Source organism: Delphinapterus leucas, chromosome 9 (genome assembly GCF_059928025.1).
Source record: "Delphinapterus leucas isolate spDelLeu-1000000601 "Yukka" chromosome 9, BTC_Dleu_Yukka2, whole genome shotgun sequence".
Classification (NCBI taxonomy): Eukaryota; Metazoa; Chordata; class Mammalia; order Artiodactyla; family Monodontidae; genus Delphinapterus; species Delphinapterus leucas.
The window spans coordinates 17,353,611-17,374,645 of NC_143137.1; the positions used below are offsets into that span (position 1 = coordinate 17,353,611).

The 21,035-nt window shown below is 48.0% G+C and overlaps 2 protein-coding genes and 1 long non-coding RNA gene across 5 annotated transcripts in view; 2 read left to right on the forward strand and 1 right to left on the reverse strand.

Moving 5' to 3' along the window:
- The first annotated feature begins 940 nt into the window (after nt 1-940).
- FAM180A (family with sequence similarity 180 member A) lies at nt 941-16,183 on the forward strand. Of its 2 annotated transcripts, XM_022580330.3 has the most exons (3): nt 941-1,470; nt 11,852-11,952; nt 13,498-16,183. In XM_022580330.3, the coding sequence occupies exons 1-3, from the start codon at nt 1,395-1,397 to the stop codon at nt 13,840-13,842; spliced, it is 522 nt and encodes a 173-aa protein (XP_022436038.1). In that variant the 5' UTR covers nt 941-1,394; the 3' UTR covers nt 13,843-16,183. The 2 variants fall into 2 exon arrangements, with proteins under 2 accessions (XP_022436038.1, XP_022436032.1); XM_022580324.3 differs by lacking the exon at nt 941-1,470 and having other exon boundaries at nt 11,726-11,952.
- The window catches only part of LOC111178020 (uncharacterized), a 31,453-nt gene continuing 13,502 nt past the window's right edge, over nt 3,085-21,035 (reverse strand). Inside the window, exon 3 of the long non-coding RNA XR_002645555.3 lies at nt 3,085-19,761. This is a non-coding gene — a long non-coding RNA (uncharacterized LOC111178020). The remainder of the gene's footprint in view (nt 19,762-21,035) is intronic.
- SLC13A4 (solute carrier family 13 member 4) overlaps nt 19,283-21,035 on the forward strand; it is a 39,377-nt gene continuing 37,624 nt past the window's right edge. Inside the window, exon 1 of one of the 2 annotated variants that reach the window (XM_022580296.3) lies at nt 19,283-19,657. In XM_022580296.3, coding sequence (XP_022436004.1) covers nt 19,559-19,657 — 99 coding nt within the window. In that variant the 5' untranslated portion in view covers nt 19,283-19,558. The remainder of the gene's footprint in view (nt 19,658-21,035) is intronic. The other variant, XM_089917355.1, reaches the window with a different exon arrangement.

Consider the following 21,035-nt stretch of genomic DNA (forward strand, 5'->3'; position numbering starts at 1 on the left):
ATTTGTTTCTCGAATTATATTTCCATTGGAGAGTGTTGTTCTATATGGACCTCATAGTTCGTTTCAAGCATTAAATCAATGAATACAGTGACAGCACCTAGCACAGTGCCTGGAGCAAAGTAAGCACCCAACAGCGATTCCTAACATTAGAAAGATCAGTGTTTCGCAAATGTTGTAGCCAAGTTTTCTTTTTTTCAAGCAACTTCCTCTAACAGATAAAAAAGCTCTTCTGATTGAAGCAAAAGGGTGTCCTTTCCAGCAGCTCATTCACCCTGGCACCACCTCCACAGCTTGGAAACCCACAGAGTGAAACCAACTTCAAATATCCCGCAAGTTTTAGCAGTGTACGTCTATAATTTCAGAGAAGGCGAGGAAGTGGGATTGGACAAAATCAAGGTGTCTATGGCAGAACTTTAAAAATGGTCATGGATCTTAAAAGTTCTCACCACAAAAAAAGAATAATTAAGTGATGCAACGAAGTTGGTCGCTCAAGCCATGCTGGTGATCATCTTGCAACAGAGAAGTGTATCAAATCGACACGCTGTACACCTCAAACTTACACAATGTTATATACCAAGTATATCTCAATAAAAATTAATTAATGCCAAAAGAATGATCTTGGAAAAACACTACCATTTTGCTTGAGAGGATCAAAGTGATTTGGTACCAGATCTAGACAGTCCAGAAACTGGGGTGTCACGAATGTGAATGAGGTCACCTGTGGGCCCCTGGATCATCACCTGCCTGCACAATACCCAGGCGCCACGGCAGCTCTCTCCTGCTCCTCAAGGGCTAGCTGCAGGGAAGGAAACAAGTGACACTCAGCCCAGACACCACAATGACTCTGCTGTCCTGAAGGCAACTCTGGGCTCAGTCGGCCCCGGCGTCTACCAGGCAAGCCACCTGGCTCTTGCTGCAGCCCTCGCCCCTGGCGCTGGTGTGTGTGTGTGTGTGTGTGTGTACGGGGACAGCAGCCAGGTCTTTGCCGGGCTCTCGAACAAATTCCGCAAGTCTGTTTGTTAAAGAAAAATTCCAGTGGGTGCATCCAACACATGGAACTCAAGTACAGAAATTATATTTATCCACCCCACTGCCAAGGAGATCACATGCCCCATGAGTCACTCCAGATGTGCTCAAAAACAGAGTCTCTCTGTGGAAGCCCAGTGCCCCAATCCCAGAGAGAGTAGGATTAACAGAGGTCCCGCTCCTGTCCTCCCCAGGAGGCAGCCCTTGCCTCTACCCTTCTGAGGCAGGAGAGGGCACCTCTGCAGGTCTGAAAAAGAAGGGGAGGTAAGAACGATATCGTCACACTGGGAGGACCAGTACGGGCATACCTGTAGCTCCTGGGGTCCCACTGGGTCTGAGGGCGATTTTTCACCTTTTTGGAGGAAAAGATGTGTTGGAAGACGTTGCTGCTTCTGCTGTTGTATTATGACGCTCAGGCCACTCTGTCGCACAGGTGGAGCAGGGGTGAGTTGCTTTTAATTTATTTGTTTGCTTGATGCTCGTTCTTCTTTCTTCGATACAATTAGGAAGCTGGGGGGAAGAATGGAGAGAGCAGGAAGAAATTAGAAGCCCTGCACCCTCCTTTTATCTCATCTCTGCCAATTGCTTTATGCCTCTCGACATGCTAGAAGGTATTAGAAGGTGATGGGGGAAATGACACCAAAAAAATCAAAGTTGCTGAGGGAACTGGGTCGAGGGGGAGAATGCAGAAAGCATCCCTTTCTGACAGGCCAGAGGGAAGTCATCTTTGCTTCGTAGAATGTGGACAGACTCCCTTGAGTTCTCCCCAGGCTGCTGCAGCTGGGCAGGGCGTGCGGAGAGCAGGTGCTCGGGACTGATACTGACATGAAGGGACTGGGGGTGCTGACCGGCAAGAGGCCTGCTACCTGGAGGGAGTGGGGTGTCCACGTGGAGGGCTCCACGCTTCTTCCTGAGCAGCAGTGGACGCATCTTTCCAGCTGGAGAGAGCTGGTCCAGCAGCAGGAGAGGACGAGTAGCCCCTCAGCACCCTCGTGTCTGCCCGGCTGCTACCGCCCTGGCCAGCCCCCTCGGAAAGGAAGGAGCCCAGCAAGGCTGCTCCCCACGGCCGACTTCCTTGCTCTCGGGACACAGCTTCTCAGAGCCGGCCTGGCATCGTTTATGGCTCCCGTGGGCAGACACTGGTGGCACCTCCAGTCAATGAGGGTCTATCACTTAGGAAGCAAGGGACCAATAGTGCTGACTGCTCCACACTGATCTGAACTGAGATCTCTCCACTGCCTAAAGTCAACTGAGGTCTCTCTCCTGGAAAGAACTGGAAAAAGAAGTCAGGCTCACTGGTGTTTCCAGAGATCCAAAATAGGGTGACGACTGCACAGCAACAAAAGGATGAGCCCCCTGGTTCTCAACGAGAGTGTCAGGGAAGGAAGGGACAGCCAGCTGGGGCGCAGAGCAGATGTGAAACCGGGGAAAGAAAAAGCCAATGTACTTATTAGGGTTTTTATTCCCTCACACACGCATCTCCCTGCTCACCATGTGCACAAACTCTGGGGGCAACACTCGGAAGCACAGAGCAAAGAGACCTTGGCGCTGCGTTCTGCCACTTACCCCTGTGTGGCACTGGGGGCCTTCCTTAACCTGCCTATTAAAAAAGGATGATAGTATCCACTCTTTAACGCACAGGCTGTTAGAAAGCCAAATGGGATGATTTGATTTGTTACAAGGCTTGTAAACACAACAGGCACATGATGAGCTAACCTGCAAGGAACTCAAAGATTTAAGTTCTGCCTCTAATTCGCTGTGTGATGTCTGGGAAGACTTAACCTCTCTGAGCTTTAGTGCATGAACAGGTAACATATTAACAGTAACAAAAACTGACCCTCACTGTGTTGTCATGTGAGGGTCATATTGAAAAATGTAAATAAAACGCTTTGTAAATGAGGAGCTATATAAACGTCAGCTATTACCTACCACTTAAAAAAGGAAAAAACTTCATTAAAGAAAGTCTGAGGTTCTCAACAGAAAACCTATCGGTTCTATAGCAACATCCTGAGAGCAGCTGCTCTGGCTGCACCCCTCCTCACTGGGGAGGGTCTGCCCCCCAATAATGATAACAATCTGTGTGAAGACACAAGGCCAACACAGCTGAAACAGAGGCCATGGTGAGGCAGCTGACGTTAAGTGCTGGATTAGCCGTTCATATCAGTGTTCGGGGCCAACAAATGATGCGGGGCCCTTCCAACCGTCATCAGAAGTCTTCCACGTAGTTGATTTTTTTTTTTTTCGTTTTCAACATTTTTTTCTAATCGTAAAAGGAATACACAATTGCCCTTTTTTTATGACGGAATGCGAGACACACCCGGAGAAAAACCAATTTTTCCAAATGTATTGACTGTTCCTTTCACCTGCGTCCTTACCCCAACCCTGCCCCCCACCCCAGTGCTAGGCCTAATTTAGAAGAATTCCCTCTGGAAACAGTCAGAGGGCGACTTCTCCCTACAAAACTCCTCCTCCATCCCCCCCAGCACCACCCCCTGCCTCCACGGGTAGAAGTGTGGAACTAAACCCAAAAGGAATACACCCTGCCGTCAGGACATCTTTTTTTTTCCTACCATTCTCCCAGCCTCTCCCTCGGCGCTCTCTAGGATTCCGCTCTGGGAGGCAGCACCCTGTGCCAGGATGGCTGCTCCAGCCCCACCGCCTTGATTAAGACCAAGGGACCCACCTGTGGTTAGCGAGGCTGCTGGGAAGTGGACACACCTGGCCCAAGTCCCAGCCCCACCCAGGTCCTGCCGGCACACCGCCTGGGGGGGCTGCAGGGAACTAGCCAGTCTTAAAAAAAAAAATACACGTATTAATTCCTATAAGTATCTGATTTTTATTAAATACATATGTTATTTCTTTGACAAGCAGTTTCATAAGGAAGGGTGGCCCTGCAGTGGTGGAATGTATGTCATCTTCACGTGTCCAGTTTAGTGCTGTGAGTGTTTTCAGTCGTCAATTTCCGTGAAGGGAAGGGCCCCGGGTGGGTGTTTTCAGTAAGTGTCAACTGACTCACTGGTCCAGCATGACTAAGCGGCCACCTCATTCACTCCATGGTCACTGCCTTAGGAGGCGTTATTCTGACCACTAACAGGTAAGAAAGCTGGAAGATGGGGGAGAACTTAGCACTCCCCAGATCCCTCAGCCGGGAGCTTAGAGCTGGATCTCACCCCCCCAGCCCAGTCTGCAGAGGCAGAGTCTCAATGTCCTCACTCACGCCCCTCCATCCCTTCCAGGTGCTCACCCTGGGCAGTGGCACATTCTGGCCAAGGGAAGCCAACACACGGCAGCCCTTTCAGAAGCACTCCAGGGGACCCCAACACACGGGGCCAAGGTCCTGGCTACCTCAGAACATCACTGTGTTTCTGAAGGGCTGGCTCAGGAGCAAAAAAGTAAATGACGGGCTTCCCTGGTGGCACAGTGGTTGAGAGTCCGCCTGCCGATGCAGCGGACACGGGTTCGTGCCCCAGTCCGGGAAGATCCCACATGCCGCGGAGCAACTAAGCCCGTGCGCCATGGCCGCTGAGCCTGCGCGTCCGGAGCCTGTGCTCCACAACGGGAGAGGCCACAACAGTGAGAGGCCCGCGTACCGCAAAAAAAAAAAAAAAAAAAAAAAAAAAAAAGTAAATGACATCAGTAGGATCTGGCAAAAGACTTTTTATAAATGAGAGCTTTTCCTTTCCACACCCACAGTCATTTCCATAGAGTTGCTTCAACTGATTCATTAAAAATATGGTTGTATTTTGGTATGATATGGTCTACAGTGTGAATCCTTTCCAATAAGCTCTTTGGTACAGGTGCTGTGCACAGTTACATGGAAACCATGGTCAGCCTTAATATTGTTCTGTTTTTTTTAACCTATTTGGGAGATGGGAGGGAAGAAGAGATTTTTATCCCAGGTTATAAAAAGTCAAAGAGAAGATCAGGCTCAAAGCAAAAATAGGCTCTTCCATTTAGGGAGGCTTCTGCCTATACGTCTGGGCAAGAAAGCTTGAAGGAGGTAAGGCTTGGGGAGCAAGACAGGTGCAGGTGCAAGCCTTGACTGAGATAATTAAAAGTAGCTTCTCTGGGTATGAAGGGAACCCTTCTTTACAGTTGATGGGAATGTAAACTGGTGGAAGCACTACGGAGAACAGTATGGAGGTTCCTTAAAGAACTAAAAATAGAGTTACCATATGATCCAGCAATCCCACTCCTGGGCATATATCGGGAGAAAACCATAATTTGAAAAGTTACATGCAGTTCAATGTTCATAGCAGCACTATTCACAATAACCAAGACATGGAAGCAACCTAAATGTCTATTGACAGATGAATGGATAAAGATGTGGTACATATATACAATGGAATACTACTCAGCCATAAAGAAGAATGAAATAACGCCATTTGCAGCAACATGGATGGACCTAGAGATTATCATGCTAAGTGAAGTAAGTCAGACAGAAAGACAAGTATCATATGATATCATTTATATGTGGAATCTAAAGTATGACACAGATGAACTTATTTACAAAACAGAAACAGACTCACAGACAGAGAAAACAAACTTATGGTTACCAAAGGGGGAAAGGCATGGGAGAAGGATAAATTCGGAGTTTGGGATTAGCAGCTACAAACTACTATATATAAACTAGATAAACAACAAGGACCTACTGTACAGCACAGGGAACTATATTCAGTATCTTGTAATAACCTATAATGAAAAAGAATATATATGTGTAACTAAATATATGTGTGTGTGTGTGTATATACATATGTCTGGATCACTTTACTGTACACCAGAAACTAACATAACATTGTAAATCAACTATACTTCAATTAAAAAAAAAAAAATCGGTTTCTCCTAGACCCAAACAGGGGTTCCTCATAGATAAAGGGAGGGTGTGATGGAGACAGGAGACAACATCTACTTTCTGATAATTATCCAGGACCTGTAACTGCAAATTAGTTCCAGAATCACCCTGTTAAAAAGAGAAGGATTTGGTGAGGCACTCTGAAAACAATGGAGTTGAGTAACAAGGAGAGTGAATGTGTTTCTATGGGATTGTTTATTCATTCAACAGTCACCGGCAGGATTTTAGGCACTGGGAATACAGCATTAACAAAACAGACAAAATCACATGCCCTTGTGAGCTGACGTCCTAGTGAAAGGAAACAGACAATAAGCACATATAGAAATAAAATATCTGGTTCATTGGATGGCAATAAGGTTGGGACAGATTAGAGGATATAAAGGATCACAAGTTTAAATAGGAGAGTCAGGGAGGGTCTCACTGAGGAGGTGACTTGAGACCTGAAGGAAACACAGGAGTGAGCCATGCAGTCTCCAGGGAAAGAGTATTCCAGGCACAGGGAACAGAAGTTCAAAGGCCCTGTGGCAGAGGCATGCTTGGTGAGCTCAAGCAACAGTGAGGAGGCCTGCAGCTAGAGGGGCATGAGCCAGAGGATAACAGCAGAAGCGTGCAGAGAGGTAGTAAGAGGTCAAGTCGCGCAGTACCTGGTGGCCATCTGAAGATCTTTGGCTTCTACTCTGAGGGAGATGGAAAGCCATAGAAGTTTCTGGGCAGAGAATTGACATCATCCAACCTATGTTTTCACAGAATCGCTTTACTTGCTGTGTTAAGAATACAATGAGGTGGACTTCCCTGGCAGGTCCAGTGGTTAAGACTCTGCGCTTCCCCTGCCAGGGGCACGGGTTCAACCCCTGGCAGAGGAACTAAGATCCCACATGCCGCGTGGCGTGGCCAAAAAAAAAAAAAAAAAAGAATACAATGAGGAGGATGAAGTTGGCAGCCAAGGATGGAACCAGAGACACCGTTAGGAGAAATGGTCAAGGCTTGGACCAGGAGGCTAGCTGGGATGCGGTAAGAAGAAGCCAGGTTGCAGATCTTCTCCGAAGGTAGAGCCAGCAAGGTTTGCTGATTAGTGGGGTGTGAGGTGCGAAAGACAGAGAAAAGGCAAGGATGACTGACAACTCCCAGGTTTTGACCTGAGCAGCTACGAGAGATGGGAAGACAGCAGACAAAGCAGGAGGTGCGGAGCAGGTGTGATGGATGGCAGGCGTTGGGACTGGGTTGGAGATCAGGAGAGACAACTATTACGAATCCAAAAGGAGACTCTCCCGCAGGCAGCTGCATATCTAGAAGTCGGGCCCGGAAATACACAGCAGAACATCCGTACGAAGTCAGTGTGGCTAGTGAGAGGGGAGAGACCCAGGCTGCGGCCAGGAGTCAGCAAGGCGAGGAGACGGAGGGGAAGGAAGAGCGGCCAGCAAGGGGGGATTTTTTTTTAAAGAAGCAGCAGCAACGTGTTTTCATGCTGCCTTGAAAGATCGGTAGAGAGGGGAAAATTAATGACGTGGGAGAGAAAAGTGGAAAGGTGAGCGACAACTTTCTTGGAGACCTCGTGCACGCGGGGACAAGTTGGCTCGAGATAAGAGCAGGGACACAATAACAGAAGGGAAGTCAGAGGACCTGGGCACGAGGCCGGTAACTGGTTTGAGGAGAAAGGAGGAGGTGTGAAATCATCATCCATTTCACGCTGAAATAGAGTGAGGGGAAGCAGGAAATACGGGTAATGGTCAGGCAGCATTTGGGGCCCCTCCTGAGAATAACGATCACGAATTTCAAGTGAGACCACTTAACCCAGGTGCAGGTGTGGAACAGGTAAAGAGATGGGGTGTGCTTTTGCCTAGTGACTGCAAAGGAACGAAGGGGGATCAAAGGAGACAAGGATTAGTGCAAGAGAATGATCATAGGGCTGTAGAAATTTGACCTTGTATATCACATTATCAATCAAAGGTAGAGATTTGTTTAAATACGTGTGATTCATTTAAGAGTATGTTTTATACCATATGCATTCATTCATTCCTAATTAACTACATGTATCCTTCCCGTGGTTACACACAACTGAAGAACGCACAGTCTTGGGGCAGATGCACCTACAAAAAGATAGCGTGGTTCACCCTATTGGTGAGATTGGGGGTTTTTTGTTTGTATGTTTGTTTGTTGTTTTGTTTTGTTTTTAATTTTTATTGTATATTGGAATATAGTTGATTAACAATGTTGTGTTAGTTTCAGGTATACAGGAAAGTGATTCAGTTATACCTATACATGTATCTATTCTTTTTCAAATTCTTTCCCCATTTAGGTTATTACAGAGTACTGAGCAGAGTTCCCTGTGCTATACAGTAGGTCCTTGTTGGTTATCTATTTTAAATACAGCAGTTGGGTTTTGAAGCCCTTGAGACCTGGATTTTAATCTCAGGCCTATTACAAACAAGTTGGGTGGCCAAGGGCAAGTTTCTTAGCCTCCAAGTTTCTTCATCTATAAAATGAGATGTGAATGTTTACCTCACAAGGTACATAAGGAAAGCACCAAGCATGCTGACTGACCCACAGTGAGCTCATAAGCTGTTAGGATGTCCGGGTTCCACATTTGAACAACTTTGGCCTGAGGTCCAAATGTGTCTCTCAGTAGAAGACACGGACAGAACATGCTAAGACACATGAATCCCTGGATCCAGTTCCTGAACTAAATTAGTGCATGTGGCGTGAACTTTAGCAAGTAAATTTTTTGTTCCATGCGGGTTGGTCCAGTGTTTCACAATGTCCCCTGAAGGCTCATGAGTCCGGGGGCTCGGGGAGGAGGGGCTGGCCCCCCTGCCCGAGGCTGGCTGGCGCAGCAGACCTTCATGCAAGGCCATGGGGGAGTCTCTGGAGTCCCCTGATCACACCGAGTGGTCCTTGTGGGCATGTTCACAACCTGAAGAAACAGCCGGAGCATGGGCTGGGTGTGGAGCGTTAAGTGAAAAAGGAAGAAACAAATCGGCCTAGTTTTACACCAGGCAGAAGACACACAAAGTCAGTGATCTTAACAACACTGTCCCAGCAGCCTTCCTGCCCAAGGCTCCACACTCAGGTGGTGCCCAAGAGGGAGTGGGATGCTTCTGCCAGTCCCTGGCCTCCCCACCCCGTTCGCCTCTCTCCCTTCTCCCTCCGAGAGGGTGCAGCTGCTAACAGCCGTCCAGCGGGAGGATTCGGGCCTCAGAACTACCAGCCTCACGAAGACTGGGCTGCCCAAAGCCGCTTATAATCGCTCACAGCGAGGACGGAGTCGAACTTAAAATGACCTCATAAATTTGGGAGATGGGGCAGAAGGGAAAGGAAGGAAAACCAGCAAAGCCTGAATTGGAGAGTCTCCAGGGATGCTCTGTTTTGTTGTTTTAATACCTAGTTTATTTTTTAAATCATTCCAAAATATATATTGAGACTGCACTCAGTATATATATTGAGCTCTATGCAGACACTGAGGTCAGAAGCATAAAATTCATTCCCTCCCAGGAGCCAGCAATAGACAGCAAGATGTGAAATGTATAGAAAGGATGCAAGAAGAAGATAAAAAGAGAATTAAGGAGATGGAGAAGGAACACAGCAGTGTACGGTGGGGTCCCAGGGAAAGGCTTCCTAGGGGCACAGGGCCGTTCTTCTAACGACGTGGGAGCCGGTCTGGTTTAAAGGTCTGCGTGTGTACCTCTTGGAGTTGGTCAGCTCTTGGTCGGGTCATTTGCATTCTGGCAGGGTCCGGCCTCTGTCATTATGGACAAGGACATCTGGAGTGGCTAGTCGTTTAACTTCTTACCTGAATGTTTCGACGTGGGCAAGACACAGCTTATCTCTCGCCCACCACCGGCAGCATCTCCAGTGGGGATGAATCCAGGTCTCCAGACCTAGCCTCACGCACAGGAAGTCAGACACGGGCAGCTGCCGAGACGCCTGCCCTAGAGCTGGCTGCACATCACAGCCCAGAGGGCCATAAAAGCCCCTCCCACACACACACACCATCAAAGCAGCCACAGCAACGTGAGGGGTACCCGTGGAAGGTGGGAAGAAGGGGGAAGGGGTCCATCTGTGAGACTCCGGTGCTCCCCACATATACTTTCTGAAGCAATGATCAGCCCTAGTCCAGAGGCTGAATTGTTTTTTAACAATCTTCCCCAAACTGTGTTATTATTTTAAAAATTATGAGAACAAGGCCTCCTAGAAGCAACATTTCCATTATTAAGCCCAGCTTTGCATCAGGAAGTATTTTCTTCCCAACTCTTGAGAACTAGGGGTCCACCAGGGGTGTGCATGTTAAAGGAAGTAGCTGTTCGCAGAGAAGCAATTGAGTGAAGAGCGTGTAGGTCTGGCCTTGAATAACTTCCCGGGAGGCAGCAGAAAGGGCCCTGTGCCAGGACCTTGTTCCCTCCTATCCCCTTCACCTGCTGCAGTGTGAATATTTTTAAAGGGAACAATACCTTTCACTTCACAATAACAGAGAAGACATAAAGGAGTTGCTTGAAAAGGGGTTTCATGGTAAGAAGGAATAGGCCGCATCTTGGTCCAGGACCAGTTCTGGTCCTAGTGTCACCTCCCACCAAGGAGAAAGTAGGGTCAAAGTACACCGCCACTCTCTTGTCTCCAAGAACACGAGGGCCTTGGTCTCTTCAGATGCCCCTATAAGGCCTCATCGGATGGGAATGAGCTCTGAATTCTAGCCGGGCACCAGCTGCTTGGCGGTGGGTCTGGGTAACCCAGTGGTTATGGACACTGCCTGCCCGTTGTAACACCAGGGAGCTGTCAGAAGTCCCAATGCCTACATCCACCCCAGAGATGCCCATGAACTGGCCTGGGAGGCAGCCTTGGGTGTGTAGGTTCATAAAGCTCCCAGGTGATTCTAATGCACAGTCAAGGCTGAGAAGCATTGTGCTAAATTGGGAGTATCCACTCAGCAGGAACAGCTCCTTCTACACAGGCTTGGGTCAAGCACCTTCTGACTGGCAACCTAGGCTGCCATTAGAAGTACCTAGGAAGCTTTCAGAAAGTTTACTGTCTCAATCACATCCTAGTCACTTAAATCAGAACTACTGGAGCTGGACCCACACACCCTGGGTGACTCTAATGTATGGTCAAGGTTGTGAACCTGTGGAGTAGGAAGGAGATGCCTCGCCCTCCTGAGCTCCACCTGAGACCAGAGGCAGAGGCTGTGAGTGAGCAGAGGCTAAGGCCTTCTCAAGTCCTAAAATCTATGATTCTGTGGGAAATGGGCACTTTTCTGGCAAAGAGAACAAATCCTGCTAAAATTCTGGGCCAGGAACTATTGCTCTGGAGTTTGTAGGCTCCATCCCCCAAGATGGTCTGCAGAAGCAGGGCTACCCCTCTGCCCGTCAAGGCCCCCATCAATGCAGGGATGCGGTCTGCCCACAACTGCACCTTGTGTGCACCCTGGAAACCTGCCAGGCTATGCTGCACAGGCATAAACATGAAAGCACATTGGTCCAAGCCCCTGAGGAACTTGTGGGCTAGATAATAAACGGATTACAGAGAAAGCAATATTACAGCCAACCAGCTTTTCCAGGAGGTGGGAGATTCCTACCAGTGTCCTTTACGTTGAAGATGTTTCATTCTTATCACTTCTAATAGAAATCCTTGCTTATGCAGTTCCCTTCTTCAACACAGTACTCTGGACATCACTGGACACTATCTTGATGGCCCAAGGGCGCCATTATCAAGAAGCAGAGCTGTCATGTATGGTTACGTAAATTGTGCTTTGCACAACTTCCGGGGGCCCTACTTACCTCGAGGTCTCACCAATTTTTACAGTTATTGCCCAGTTTTCTGGTAAATCACAACCAAGTGTCTTAAAGAAGCTGCCCCTTTTTCTCGCAGCTCCACCACCACGTGGAGTCAGTCACTTTCAAGACTGGATGGCTAACCTTGGGGTTCACCCACGGGAGAAGCCAGTGCACGCTGCAGCCTGGCGAGCTCACTCTTTTTTTCTTTCAGCCGTGCTCTTCCCTGCCGCCCACCGGCCAAAGAGATCCTCGTCGGTGCCCTTGAACCCCGTCCTGCAGAGCTCCCTGGAGGAAGTAGAGCTGCTCTATGAGGTAGGCAGAGGGGAGAGTGGGCCACTCAAGTAACTCAAAAGGCATTGCTCCTTCTCTATATTTTTTGGAGAAGTGACCTGAGCCCCTGAAAATGAGTGACCTCTGTTGCCCGGGGAACTGGCCTAGACTTGTGTGTGGAGGTAGTGGAATCCTGCCCATCCCAGAGGAAAGTGTTCTTCGCACCCCCTTCTCCTTTCCCGCATGCTGTCCCAGGGAAGGCTGGCATTAGGGGTTTAGTCGAGGCAAAATTAGAGATTTAGGCTTGGCCCAGAGGCGCCTCTACCTGCACCCAAGCAACAGAGCGGGGCAATATTCCCCAGCCAGAGCTTTAAGCCAGGACTCACCAGCAGTGCCCAGGCAATGCCAAACCTATTGTCTGAGTGGAGTTGTGTCTCAGTAACCTCATACTGTGACAGCCCCATTTTTGAATCTGGGGCCACCCCAAAGGCTCTCTCCCTCTGCCTCTCATACCTCTGGCACCAAGACACCACTTCTCCTCCAAACCACAGGTAAATTTACCCAAGGCCGCTTGGTTTGGTTCAGTGAAAAAATTCCAGGTTCAAGACCTAAGCTTTAGTTCTGGTTCTGCCGCCCATCAGCTATGTAACCTTGCATAAGCCACCATTTCTCCCTGGGCCTGAATCTCCTCAGCTGTTAAATGAGGGACTCCAAAGATCGCCAAAGTTCCCCTCCTGTCTGGACGCCCTCTGACATCCTGCATGTACTAGAACTGTCTGACTAAAAAGGAGATAGCCTGCCATGGTCAAGCAGCTGAGCCAGGCAGAAGATTTCAAATCCTGCCTCGGGGAACAAACTGGAAAATGCATAGCCTCTGCCAGGTCATGAATATGGGAGTCAGAGCAAGAGACCTGTTTTAGGAAGATAACAGACAGTAGCATGCAGGATGGATTAGAGCCGGGGGAAGCCGGAGACAGAGGGGAGAGTTAGGACTCAGTCTAAATTGTACTGGTTAGGTTCCTGATATGAGCCTGGCACTGAGCAGGGGGTGCCTATGACAGACCTCACCCCTACTCTTAAAGAACAGTCAAGAAATGAGGACAAATCTCTGTAGCACACTTAATTCCTAGCACAATTCTCTGCATCCTTCTAATTCCCAGCTTCTGATTTTAAATTATCCAAAATAGTCAGTCTGCGCTTTAGAAGATCTTTGGTGGGTGGGAGGGAGGAAGGAGAGAAGGGGGTGATTCGGGACACTAGAAACAACAAAGTGTCCCTTAACAGTGGCTTTGTACCAGGCACAGTGATAGATGTCACTCATATTTGTCTTATTTACTCCTCACAATATCCCAGTGAAGTATTGTTGTTATTAATCATTCCACAGAGGAAGAAAAGGAGGCTGAGAGAAGTTAGGTGACTCATCCGAGGTTACACAGGTAGTGGGAAAGTCAGGACTGGGACCCAGGTCTCTTGATTCCAAAGCTCTTTGCAAGCCACCTCCCTACATGAACGCACGTGATCATGAATCCAGTGATGTCCTCAACAACGAATGCCTCATGCTTTTCCACACCCCATGTTTCCCCCCAGTTCCTTCTGGCTGAACTTGAGATCAGCCCTGACCTGAAGATCTCCATCAAGGACGAGGAGCTCTCCTCCCTGCGGAAGGCCTCGGACTTCCGCGCCATCTGCAATGATGTGATCCCCAAGAGCATCCCAGACATCCGGCGGCTGAGCGCCAGCCTCTCCAACCACCCAGGCATCCTCAAGAAAGAGGACTTCGAAAGGACAGCGCTGACCCTGGCCTACACAGCCTATCGCACAGCCTCGTCCCAAGGGCATCAGAAGGATATCTGGGCCCAGTCCCTCCTTAGCCTTTTCCATGCCTTGAGGCATGACTTAATGCGGTCCTCATGTCCCAGAGCATCTCCCTGAGAGACTGGCTGGCACCAGGACCAGGGAGCAGGGACCAGCACACAGTAAACCAGAAATTCTTCATTCTCTACTCCATTTACAGAGACCAGCCACAAAACACATACCACCAACTCAGAGCAGCAAAGATAAAACAAGAAACACCGATGCTCTTTGCCCCTTGTAACTTCTTGACAAGCATAAGACTGTGAGTCATATCATAATGTGACCTGGGCTGGAAAAAAGGGCTGGAATGGTAATTCAAGATGCCTCCAGAGGCTGAATGTTTTGCCTGGTGAATTGCAGGAGTCTAAGATATGCTTTAACATCGAGTGACTGTAACACAAGCACCCAAGAGTGGGGACAGAGCCAGGAGAGACACAACAGAAGTCTGGGCATGGTGGGAAAGTGGGGGACAGATTTCTTTGGTCCTAAGAGATCAGGGTGCTGGATTGAATGAACACCTTTCCAAAGTTCTGTAGTAAGATATAAAGAAACTAGAGCTATAGCCAAATAAATACATTGTTAACCAAGGATATACTTCTCAACTTTTCCAAAAGTCCCCAAAAAGAATCAGTCAGAAAATCAGTTATGACCTATATATCTAGACTCTTCTTTCCTGAAGGCTGGTCTAATGTAGAGGAGAAACATGAAGGGGGCCAACAGAAATGCTACTGTCATGCCTTGCCTTTTGAACAGAGAAACCAAGCTAATGCAGAGAGGGTCATCCTAACGAAAGAGGTGGCACCAGTGCCACGGCCTGCCTATCCTAATGCTAAAATTATTGAGCATCATCAGAGAATTAAGTGCTCCAAACAAAAATGATTTTCAGATGACAGAATTTTACCCTTTCAAATGCCAAAACTTTCATTTTAGCAATATTGACTGGATATATATGAAAGCCAGTAAGGTTGAATTTAGTATCTCGGAAACATTCTAATGAAGGAGTTAGATGAGATCATCTCTAAGATTCCTCTACTTCTGAAATGTTCACAAGCATTTAACTAACTGTGAGATATTACAGGGAGGACACCTGGACCTGAGATGTCTCTGCTGGACTGTTTGTATCAACTCTGAAAGGTCCCAGGCTTTCTTTTTTTTTGCGCTACGCGGGCCTCTCACTGTTGTGGCCTCTCCCGTTGCAGAGCACAGGCTCTGGACGCGCAGGCTCAGTGGCCATGGCTCACGGGCCCAGCCGCCCCGTGGCATGTGGGATCTTCCCGGACCGGGGCACGAACCCACGTCCACTGCATCGGCAGGCAGACTGTCAACCACTGCGCCACCAGGGAAGCCCAGTCCCAGGCTTTCTTAACTCTGAATCTGGTGTGAGTTTTTCTGTTGCCTTCCTCACTGTCAGGCGATAAAAGTAGCATTTTCTTTGCTACCAACATAACTCGCCCTTTGCAATTTGTTCTTTCTTACTGGGCATCGCCTGAAAAATAAGATAGCAAGTCTTGTTATAATTCCACATTAAATAAGAGTTAATAGATGAAGGTCCCTGCTAGGAGTAAAGCACCTGGGTCCTAATAAAGATTCCTCACCAGCTCAGAGATCTTTCCAGCTTCTCCGAGGTTTACAGCTGGGTTCTGGAGGCTAAAGCTGCAGGAAGTCTGATCTTTGAATAAACAAGGATTCACTGGACTAAATTTTTTATTCTGAAATGGGTATTTAACAATTGTCACTGAATGAAGACGAAAGCTGGTCTGGACTTCTTTAGAATCTTTGAATAAGTGAGCCTCGCCTAGCAGCGCACGCTGCATGATCTTTTGTAGTAATACCAGGATGCAGGAGCAAGGTGTTTATCATCAGAGAAAAATCCCACTTTGCATCCCGATGTCCTCAGGCTCAGAGGACTAATCAACCTCTCTGGTTCTCACTCCCTGTGGCTATATTGCTCTTTTACCTCCCTCAAATACAGACTCTGATATATGCTTTTGTGTTCGATTTTTCTCTTTCTAAGGTTGCACGTTCTCTTTCATGCAGTCACTCCACTTGCCTCTTTCTTTTCATTGCACTTGGTGTCTCTGCTGTTCTGTCTTTGGGTCCGGTTCTGATTATCTTTATAGCCATTCCTCAAGGCATCTCCCAGTTTCTCCTGCTTGACCTCTCGCTGCCTCTTCTTGCCCGTACTCTGTTGCTCACTGTCTCCTTTGGGGATCACTGTCTGATTAAAACAAAGTCAAGACAGAGGTACAGACAAGTTTGGGATTGCCCAGAAAGCAGATAAGCCTCACGGCCTACCTTCAGTATTTGTGCTTTTCCTGGATGTGGGCTGGAGAGGGGGTCAGCAAGGCCTCAATCCTTAGACACTGGGCAATACTCTAACAGTCAGAGTTCTGCATACACCCTGGCGCTCCACCCCTATCAGAATGGATCTGAGAGCTTTCTTCTAGGCAGCAGGAGGAAAGACCCACCCTTGTCGTCCCTGCCTACCATGTTAGGATACACATGCTCCCAGGGGTAGGAGATCCGTGAATGGGAGGGTGGTTCCCAGGACCAGTGATAGCAATGGTAGTTCATTCACCCTGCCACAAAAAATTAAAGGCACTTTTGTACTGATAAATTGGGTCCATACTTAGGTGGCAAGCAACTGAAAAAATAAAAGAAAGAAGAAGGGCACAACCTTTTTAAAGACAAATGAAAATTTCATGTTTAGTAACTAGATACTTCAACACTATTTTAGGCTGAATACAAATGAATTGTTTACCCACAAAAAGTTTTATAGCACTGACTTCATTTACAAGCAAAATCAAACATTCTCCTCACCACCACCACCCCAAAACCCGACTCTTTGCCCAGTGAGCAGTGAGGGAGTAGCCTGGACAGCAACGGACTCTCCCATTTTGCCTCATTAATGCCGCACCGTACACACCACCATCACAACCCAGTCACATTTTGTCATATTTACTCAAAGAATAATTCAGAGTGTGACATAGTAGTGGAAGCTTGCCTGTGACTCAGTGGAACCCTTCTGCCATTTCTAGACTGCCGGGAAATTTTAGGATCTAAAAATTCTGGAAGTTTCCTCTATAGTCGGCATTCTCATGGCTACCTCTGGTGTCACTCAAGAGACATTGAAAAACATCTATATGCTGAAACCTTCATAAAGGAGAATCACGTAAGTGGTAAATCACATAAGTGGTAAAGGCCAGAGCACTGGCCTAAAATCAAATGCTTGTTAAATGACTTTACATGGTGCCCCTGACTTTCCTAACCCATTTTAATATCTTTCATTTTTTTATTGTGGTTAAAAAACACATCATATGAAAGTTACCATCCGAACCATTTCTAAGTGTACGGTACAGTAATGTTAACTACATGTACGCTGTCGTATGACAGAGCTCCAGAACTTTTTCATCTTGCAAAAACGATACCTATGAAACCACAACTCCGCTTTTCCCTCTCCCCCCAGCCCCTGGCAACTACCATTCGACTTTCTGTTTCTAAGTGTTTGACTACTTTTGATACCTCATATAGGTGGAATCTGTCTTACATTTCTTAAGCAATGTATAAAATTTCCTTAGGAAAATGTTTTCTTTATCTAAAAAGTAGATAGAGTCCTGAAGGAGAACTACTGGTCTTACTATGTCACTCACATAGTTTTATTTAACAAATATTCACTTATGGTGTAATTAAAATGTCATGATTGAGTTTCCAGGCTTAATGGAATCTTTATTATCTCATACTATCTCACCAAGGAATTTGAAGTGGCTCATGGGTTTAACAGAGAATGTTGACTTCCACAGCTGTTTACTTGTACCCTGACTCTTTAATATTTGCCACCAAAACATCACACATGTGTTTTTGCCCATTCTGAGTTTCCAAATCATCACAAAATGAGGCCTGAATGTAGTAAATACAGTAGCCACTCTTTAAAATGCACTTAAAGAGATGAGTCATTGTAGCGCATCCTACAATGGCAAGAAAATTTCAAACTGGGTCGTCCACAGTTGCTCCTGCTTTAGAGGTCAAGAAGAACTGGTTTTCTAGAGTCACCTTTTTGGAGTCACTTTGCCTTTAGCCTGGGGATTATTTCCGACTGGCATAGCTGCAGACCCTAGAATGCCATTCCTTGCGTTCTGTGAATTCAAGCGAACGTGAATTTCATAACCCTTGACTCTGCTCAGCATCTCTCAGATGAAGGCAATGCTGCCAAGGACCACCAAATATAAAAGTTTGGGGGCTTTCTCTCTCTCTCTCTCTTTTTTCTTTCTTCCTTGCCCCATATCCACATGACTTTTCAGAGAAAAGAGAATGCTTCTCCTCACCTGTAAGCAGCAGAAATTCCAGCGTCCAAGGGCTGCAAAGGCCCTATTCCTGCACCCAACCATTTTTTTCCTGCCCTCCCACCTCCTCCCTGCACACCAGCCAAAGGAAGCCTCCTGCTTCTTTTTTGGTAAAGAGCCTCAGAGAGGGACATTGGAACACCTACTCCAGCCAGAAAGACCACAGATGTCTGGGCTCCAAGGGCCTCTCAAATGAGACTGGCATCTAGATTTTTCCAGAGAGGCAGTACCCTTCCCATTCTCCCTAAAAGGGTCTGTGGTCTTTCTGACAGGCTAACATCCTCTGTTGACTCATGCTTTGTATTCACCCGGGTGCTGAAGCAAACAACTTTGCCACCAGGGAAATCTAAAAGACTTAATATTCTATACTCTGGGGTAAAGTTCTCCAGGATTAATATTTCATTTTCTCCCTGCCACCAGACATTTCATCTTCCTAAGGACTAGGTCAGCAAGTGGCCCTCCCAGAGAAAACTCAGGGTCCTATGCTTTGCAACGTTAAAGCAGTGCTTGAGGAAGTGGGGTTCTGTTTACGGTGATGGTCATCACTCCAGCCCCTAGGATGTTTGAGAAACAAAAATAAGCTTTGCACATTGCTTAGGTTCTGCAGAATCAGCAGGCCCCTGCTGGGACCAATCCTGAACTGCCTTTGGAAGAGATACTGACTCATTCTTTCCAACGTGCTGATTGGCTGTGAGGAATGGGCGTGGCTACTGCCTCTGTCCTGCGTCCCATAGGTGAAGGAAAGTTAAGGTGGGCCTCCAGCAAGAGTTTGTCCCGTGACAAAAAGGAATGTCTTGGGGACTTTTTTTTTTCTGCTTTGGAGGCCCAGGCTCAAGGCAAATTATAATGGGAAACCAATTAGAAGGAGAGCAATTTGAACAGAGTTAAAGTGCCAGGCCCTGGGAGGAGAGACCAGCCCTATTTGAAGTCTCCATGGTCTGCTGACAAACTCGGGGGTTTGTTTTAAGGGAAGAGGGGGGACTAGATTTTTTAAGGAAAGGGGGTACAGCCAGCACAGGTAGAGAGCGAAAGTGGTACTGCCCAAAACAGGCCATCCGAGAGAGGAAAAATGTTGGAGGGCACAATAGACGGCAGCCAGACAGCTGCAGCAGAGGTGTAATCTTGATTAAGGGGGCCTTTGCTGAGCTTTGGAATGAAGTTACTCCATTACTGATCAAGCAAAGAGAGAGCCAGTATGCCCCCGTTTAGCATCCTTTCCCGCTTCCTTTTTGCTGGGCATAAAACTATGCTCACCAATCCCACCTAAAACCGAAGGCGAGGAGGCCGGCCTTTGTTGCAAACAGAGGCTCTACCTGCCCTCCTGTTCTGCTCTTAAGACGAGAGAGGACTCTTGGAAGCCGAGAAAGGTTGAAGGAGTGTTTCTGGAGGGAGGCGAGTGTCGCCAGCAGCACAGGCACTTGGCAGGCGCAGGCTCCAAGGGGAGGAGGTCCAGGATGGGCTTGCTGAAGGGCCTCCACCGAGCCAGGAAGCTGCTGCTCGTCATCTTCGTGCCGCTCCTGCTGCTGCCTCTGCCCATGCTTCACCCCAGCAGCGTGAGTACCAGCCGGTCCCCTCCTGGGGCCAGGGGGTCAGGTGGGAGGTCAGAGGGGAGGTCGGTGGAGGGAGTGGGGTGCTCGTGCAGCGCCTCAGCATTCTTCTGTTGGTGTAAAGAAATGGAAATGCTTTCCTGGAGGAGGCTAACATACTTTCTGCCTAAAAACCGCCATTTTCATCCCTTCACCCCATTCCCAGTCCCCCAGCCCCACGGCCCCTGGCCAGGACTGAGATAAGAGGAAGGGCCGATGGCTGGAGTGGCTGATCTGTGTGACACAGAGCAGTGGGCCAGCCTGCTCGGGGGCAGGGGCCAGGCGGACACCCGATAAAGAGAAGGGCGGTCTGGAGAGCCGGTATTTGCCAGGAGTCAACATGTGACCGTCCATATGGGAGAGCAACTGGACATGCAGTTAGACCTCCCAGATGGGGGAGGGAGGGGACTGTGGACCCCAGCCTGAGGTGCACTGTGGTGGGGTCCCCGGCCGGGCTCTTGTGCATCTAGCCAGGGTCTGTGGGTGACTACTGTGGGCTCTGATAACCAGGATTTGAAACTCTTAATCCCTCAAGTTCCTTCTGAACTTTAAGTTGAAAGCGCAGCTTGGCAGCCTGCCCTGGTCCCATGCATGTGGCCCTTTGATTATTTGTATCCTCTGTGTTTTCTTCTCTGTGCTCTTGATGGAGAGACAGCAAATGACTCGATAAAACAGAATAAGAGCCCCCAACTCTAGACTGTGGCCCAATTTTTTGTCCAGGTTTGTGTGAGCAGAAGAGCCTGGGCTCTGCTTCTGAGACCGTCATTTGCCTTCCTTGCCTTCCTCCAGCTCCTTTTCTCCCTGCCCCCCCCCTTCCTCCCAGTGGCTTTACCCCTTACCCTAGCTGGCACTACCCTTGAGACTTTAGGAAAAATAAGCTAAGAAAGGTTAATCTTGTTTGTGGGAGGGGAAGGGTGTCTTCCACTCAGCTCCCAGAGTAACTTCGTAACCAAGATTAAATTACACAGTTAAAGGGGATTAGAATGGTTTCTTAAAAACAAACTGGTTTAAGTCTTTAGTAGAATAAAAACTCAGAGCACCAGGGAGCTGCTGATGAAAACCGGGCTGGGATTAGCGGACAGAGATTGGTGCTGGACGGTTTCCCGGCGTGTACACACACTAGTCCGTTTCCGGTTTTGTCCCAGTAGGCTGATTTTCTTTCCTTTTCATGTTTTTGTTTTGTTTTGTTTTACTCGGTGTCAGATGGGTTAAGGGAATGCCAACCAAGTGGCACCTGCTCTTCTCATTAGCAGCATCAGGCACCCCCCGCCCCGTGTCCCCTGAGTCAGCCCCATCTCTGGTGACCATGACTCTGGGGGGTAGTGCTGCCATTTAATTCTGGGAG